Source organism: Sinocyclocheilus anshuiensis, unplaced genomic scaffold (genome assembly GCF_001515605.1).
Source record: "Sinocyclocheilus anshuiensis isolate Anshui unplaced genomic scaffold, SAMN03320099.WGS_v1.1 scaffold514, whole genome shotgun sequence".
Classification (NCBI taxonomy): Eukaryota; Metazoa; Chordata; class Actinopteri; order Cypriniformes; family Cyprinidae; genus Sinocyclocheilus; species Sinocyclocheilus anshuiensis.
Genome location: NW_015542348.1, coordinates 514427 through 520533, shown reverse-complemented (window position 1 = coordinate 520533; position 6107 = coordinate 514427). Strand labels below are relative to the sequence as shown.

The window sequence follows — 6107 nt, the reverse complement described above, 5'->3', positions numbered from 1 at the left end:
GCATGTCAACATATTCTGTTACACCAAATAATGATCTTTAAAAAAGCATCATATGACCCCTTTAAAAGAAACAAAGCATGTTTAATTCTTACAGTGAAGACTATGCTGTTTTATTTTACATTCAATTAATTACATACAATGTAAAAAAAAAAAAAAACTGTTTTATTTGTATTTTTTTTCCCTATTGTATTGCTATCTTTAAATTAATCAATCATATAAAGTTTCGGACCCACTCATAATCGTGTTAAATAATTGTGATTACAATATTGACCAAAATAATCGTGATTATGATTTTTACCTTAATCGAGCAGCCCTAGCAAAAACACGTTTCTGGAGATGGGCTCATTCTCTGCCAGCAGGAGGCGCTTCTGGAGCGGTAGTAACAGTGGTTTCCTCGGTAATGGCTGTACACAAAGCAGCGCTGCGCTCATGAACGCTGCTTTATCAGATAAAATGAAAATGCCATCGAAACTTTTATGAAGACAGTTGGTTCCCTTCAAAGACATTTATATAAAACACCTGCGCTGCGTTTTGGTTTTGAAACGTGCAGTGCTCGTTTATTCAATGAAGTCAAATTTACTAGCCATATTGCAACGAATGATCTAGTCCAGCCTATGCCTGACTGGAGCAGTGTGTTTTTCTTTGGGGGCCGTTACGTCGTTTTGGCTGCCCTGTTGAGTACAGTGGCACTGAGAACATTATATTTCACACACTTTATTTTATTTTCCAAATGTAATCGGATTAGTCCTATGAATCATTCGGTTTGTAATGCGTACCGAACCGAAGGTCTTGGACAATCATGATTGCACATATATTAGCTTGTGCATCATGACACATTGTGCCTGGTTTCATGTCAGTGTTCAGTAATGTTAAAAAGCTTTTGTTCTTTCATATATCATAGCTGATGGCAACTCAAAATGTATAAATGTGCACACAAGTACAAATAAGATGTTGTGTTTTTATTTTTTTTCAGTATATATATATATATATATATATATATAGACACACACACACGCATAAATAACTCACATCAGTTTTAAGGGATTGTTTTGGTGAAGCTTCAGAAGAGGATTTGATGTTAGCAGGTTTGGAGGCCTGAGCCAGGGACTCAGGTTTTTCAGGTTCATCTCCATCCTAAATATTGACAAGCCAGATATTTATAAGACATCTATATAACCTAGTTGAACAAAATTCACAATTCACTATTACATAAGATTTTTTTAAGTCAAATATTTCACATCTGAGAAATTGATTATCTGTCCAGCCAAACAGAAAATAACCGTTGCAGAACTGTGGCAGCTAATGATAATTTCACTTCAAAGTCAGGCAGCAACGACAAATCTAATGGTGTCAATTTCAACAGCTTCACTTCACTGCATTTTTCTAGAAAATCACTCACCTTAGAGGCACCAGATTCAGATTTCTTCTGTCTGCGCCGACTGAACTGTCTGCGGGGTTTCCGGGGCTGCCCCTCAGTCTGCTCCCTATTGATCTGGCTCTCTTTAGGGGGGGACTCTTGCTCTTCTGCAGGGACTACTGTCTGTTGAGCCTCTCCAGGGGGTAGGTGAGGATGTAATGGCCTGGACGTTCAAGAAGAGAGACTTTCATGTTTACATAAAACACAATAAATACACACAGGGTACATGCATGCTTCAGGTAATGAAATGAGACAATGCAAAGTTTAAAACAAATGATTAATAATTATAATTAGTGATTAGAGCTGGTAAATCAAGCATTATAAATATAATTTTATTTAAAACTATGTATTATTTATAACTTTTTCCAGCCTTAAATACACTTTTCAAAATTTAGGGCATCTCAACATTTGTCGCTACTCCTTATTTCCAGTTTCCCTTTCAACTTAACACCAGTGTGAACTTGATTCAAGACAACAACAACAAAAAAAACAAAAACTCCAAATATACAAGTGATGATATGAATCTTCGAAATCGAGGTCTGAACCTGCGTGGTGGCGGCCTCTGCTGGGCACCATCTACTTCCTCGTTCTTCTCTCCAGCTTCTCCCTAAAGCAGAGACAAGAAAACTGCTCACTGACCAGCTGTGTGCACTAAAAAAATAGCTGTTTAAAGGCTTATCATACTCAATATTTAAAGTTCACATTGAACACACACTGATTACGTTTACATGGACATCAGTAATTAATTATTTAACTACTTCTAAATAAGCCAATATTATGATTATGGTGTTTACATGAGTTGCTTTTAGAATATTCTTTTCATGTTCCCGTTTTACATGTTATAGTACATAGTTCGATTAATGGAACACGTCATTACGTCCCCACGTGACGCCATCCAACGTCCCCTCCAGAATTTCACGTATAAACATAGTTCATCTTAGTGATGATGCCATGTGCAGTTTAGGGTATTTCATTTTTAATTTTATGAAAGCTTCAAGTGCAGTTAATTATTTGTACGTGCATACAGACGATGGCAGTGTGGAAGCCCTTTTATTTGCCGTCAAACAGTTGACCACTGCCGTGTGTGTATACTGTCGCAAAATGCGGCGAAAAGTCCTACACGACGGTAATAATGTGATTAAGGTGTTTCCATGAGTAATCAAAAATCTCTGTTTACATGGTAGATTCTTAATCAGAGTACTGTCTTAATCGTATTCAAATCTGAGTATTGTTGTCCATGTAAACATACTCAATGTAACTCATGTACTCTGTGAAATGTCACCAGGGCCTACAAGATTCTCAATTTACTAACAATGTTTCAAAAATACTTCTATTAATCTAAGGCATACTAGACATTTGGTTAAAAAGCATTTAAATGACCTCACCTTGACTTGTGGCTGAAAAGGTCTTCTGCGTGGGCGCTGGCGCCGAGGATGTGGCCGAGGGGCTCCTTTCTCTTCACTGCCCTCTCCCTCAGATATGGGCCCTGCTGGAGCCCCCCCAGATTTCTCCTCTCCTTCAGCAGGTTGTGCATTATGGGGGTAAAAGCGCCTACGGAATCTTCGTTTATTGGGGGCGTATCGACTGCCTTTGACAGGTATACCCTCTGGACCAGTCACATTTGCTGCCTCTGAGCCCTGAAATAAAGGCTCAGTTTTAGAGGATAAGTTATTAAACTCACAATATTCCTCAACACTCTTTTGATACATCCAGATACCACGTACTTTAGCTGCTTCGACAACATCAAACTCCACAACCTCACCGTCCCCCACACTTCTGAGGAACTTTCTTGGGTTATTCTTTTTTATTGCAGTCTGCACAAAGGGAAAAGGCAAAACCTTAGTATAACATCAAGTTTCAACAATGCTGGGTGGGTTAAAGTGCAATTCAAAGTAAAAATTTGAAAAAAAAAATTCTTAGAACCAACTGAACTTTAAAATAAATGTAAAGATGATCTCAATAGGTTTTACTTTTTGTAATGTCATTTAAACTTACTAGGGAAGAATGTCATGTATATACACTGCATTTACCATGTGTCAAACATTTGTTCAAGATGACACACTAGTGGCATTACTCCATAACCTTTTATTTAGAGAGCTTCTATTTTAAAATGAATTAAAAGTCTAAATTAAATGTTGCTGTTTATAAAGTCATTACCTGATGAACAAATACATCTTCTTTAGTATCATTTCTGTGAAACAAAAAGCATTCAATTAAATTTTTAAATTTCAATTAATATTTTAACCAATATTTATTCTGAGAACAGATAAAACCAATTATTTAAGTGCTTGATTAGCAATACGATCACACACAAAGAGAGGTCCAGAAGCCTGAGATCACTTTGAACATCTGGGGCTTTCTTCTTTGAAACATGGAAATAAGGTTTTAGAATTTTAAATTTCATACAGTGTTTTAGGTCACTGATCAAATTTGTTACATTGTAATGAAAATGGCTGTTTTAAATTAGGGGGGGGGACACTAGTGGTCTCAGACGTTTGGACCCCACAGTATCCATCAGACTGTGCATAGTTAGTCAGGTGAGGAGTCCTTTACTTATTATAAACATACCTATTGATGAAGCCATATCCATTGCGCACATTGAACCATTTCACAGTTCCCTGCACACCTGTTGCTGTAATAGATAATAAAAATAGTACATCATCTAGTGAGAAGATCTGACAGGATTCGTATGCTCAGGCAAAGCCCAAGGAACCGATTAATTTGAACACTGTGGGCCATGTGTGTGAATCAACTACAAACTGAGACCCTTCAACCACTTCGCCCACTCAAGCGCAGGTCACAACTTTATTCAAGTCATAAAGGTAGTCTAAAATTCACACGTTTTTTGGCCCGATAGGAAGTTTTCTTATTACTATGCGATCCAACGGGTAAATATGGGCAATTACATATGGCTGATTATGTAAAGCTTTTACCTAACGAAATGCATCACACCTGCAGTTAAATCCCTCCCACATAAAGCACATGGTGACAGCGCGCAGAAATGTGGGCCATCAACGAAGTCTCACTGTGTAAACAGCCAAACGCTGGCCTGCTTCTAATATGAACAACTTACGATCCTACCAGGCATGTTCCTTTCATTTCTCTTTATGCTGTAATTACAGAAACGGCATATTAAATCCCAACAAGAGACAATCAGACTGCCCAGTGAGAAGTTACTAAATGGTCAAATAAGTTCCAAATAGAATGAGGGTAAACGTGGTTTCTAAAAAGTATTAATCTACATCTTTATCGATTCTATCCATACAAAGTCGCACGTGGAAGTAGTGAATTAAACTTTATTTCAGTCCGCCACAAAAATGAAACCATTATCATTATCTTAAAGACGATACTGTCGAAAGGTAAAGCAAAACAAAAAGATTAAAAAAAAAACACCCGCTGTTAACTGCAAAAGGCAATTTTGTCAGTAAAGCCTGTCAGTCGCGTTTCACCCCTTATACATGACGTGTTCATTACTATGATCTGCAATGTGTCTTAAATAAACGTATTATTGTCGCTAAAGTCACTGAACCCCTACCGATAACTTTTCTCTCGGGCTGAGGTTGCTCAGATGCCTCTGTGTCGCTCATCTTCTCTCTGGCTTTAACCTTTGCCCTCCGACTCTCCAAACTTTAACTTGTGTGTCCACCTCAAACTTTTTATCCCGATTCCCTTTCAGGAAGGATAGCCTCGATTTAATTGGTGTTCAAACGACCAATCCGTGAGTTCCAACTTCATTCTCGCGTGATCAATTGGGAGTCATCGCAATGTCTCGCGTGAAAACCAACAACTTCTTTACAGTTCATTACTTTTGAAAGAAATTTGATAACAAGTTGCTAAGTTGTTTTCTATATGGTTATGTTATTCATTGTAATGTCATAATCCCACTTTATCTATCTATCTATCTATCTATCTATCTATCTATCTGTCTGTCTGTCTGCCTGTCTCTAGTAGATATTTATAGCCTAGATGCCTAATGTATTTCGTAACAGACGGGTGCACTTGTTTCTCTGTAGAGGATATCAGGTGGTGCGGTCAAACAGAAAATAAGTAAGCTTGGTGATTTAATGGAATCATAGTTTATAGTTTTTGTAAATGCATGACGGACAAGAACAATGCTTCAGAATCAGATGCAGTCAAAAAAAGGTGAAGGCTGATTTTAAAAAGATTACAATTTAATAAAAGTTTAACTGGCATTGATGACATTTATTAGTGGGTTACATTACGTTGTGTATGGATTCAGGTTTACTTGTGTCGTTATGGCAGCTTGTTTCCGCCATGGAATAAAAAATAAAAGTAATTTGCAGCTTTTTATCTTAAATTCTGACTTTTTTTTTCTCAGAATTGCAAGATATAAACAATGCGAGTTATAAACGTTATAACTCACAGTTCTTTGCATTGTGTTTAGCTGTATCTTGCAATTCTGAGAAAAAAAAAAGTCTGAATTGTGGAATAAAAAGTCGCTATTTATTTATTTATAAATTATTTCTTTATTTAGTGGAGGAAACGACCTTCCATAGGAAATAGCCCACAAGGTGGGATTATTGCATTTTATTATAGCAAGAGATCCATGATGATGATATTCTGCTGTGTTCAATGATGAGCGCCAATATATTCTTTTAACATTATATAAAATGTTGCAACAGCTGACATGAGGCCTTTACAAATCCTTAGCTACTGATTTTACATGTTC

General features: G+C 37.0%; 1 protein-coding gene across 2 annotated transcripts in view; it reads right to left on the bottom strand.

Annotated features, from left to right (window-relative positions):
- LOC107691469 (Y-box-binding protein 2-A-like) overlaps nucleotides 1-5111 on the bottom strand; it is an 8390-nt gene extending 3279 nt beyond the window's left edge. Inside the window, exons 1-9 of one of the 2 annotated variants that reach the window (XM_016490074.1) lie at nucleotides 4953-5111; nucleotides 3986-4049; nucleotides 3575-3608; nucleotides 3142-3231; nucleotides 2803-3054; nucleotides 1963-2024; nucleotides 1400-1580; nucleotides 1101-1134; nucleotides 1030-1064 (exon numbers count right to left, since the gene is read on the bottom strand). In XM_016490074.1, the coding sequence (XP_016345560.1) occupies nucleotides 1030-1064; nucleotides 1101-1134; nucleotides 1400-1580; nucleotides 1963-2024; nucleotides 2803-3054; nucleotides 3142-3231; nucleotides 3575-3608; nucleotides 3986-4049; nucleotides 4953-5004 (804 nt within the window). In that variant the 5' untranslated portion in view covers nucleotides 5005-5111. Of the gene's footprint in view, nucleotides 1-1029; nucleotides 1135-1399; nucleotides 1581-1962; nucleotides 2025-2802; nucleotides 3055-3141; nucleotides 3232-3574; nucleotides 3609-3985; nucleotides 4050-4952 lie in introns of both variants that reach the window. The other variant, XM_016490073.1, reaches the window with a different exon arrangement.
- Between the last annotated feature and the right edge of the window lie 996 nt (nucleotides 5112-6107).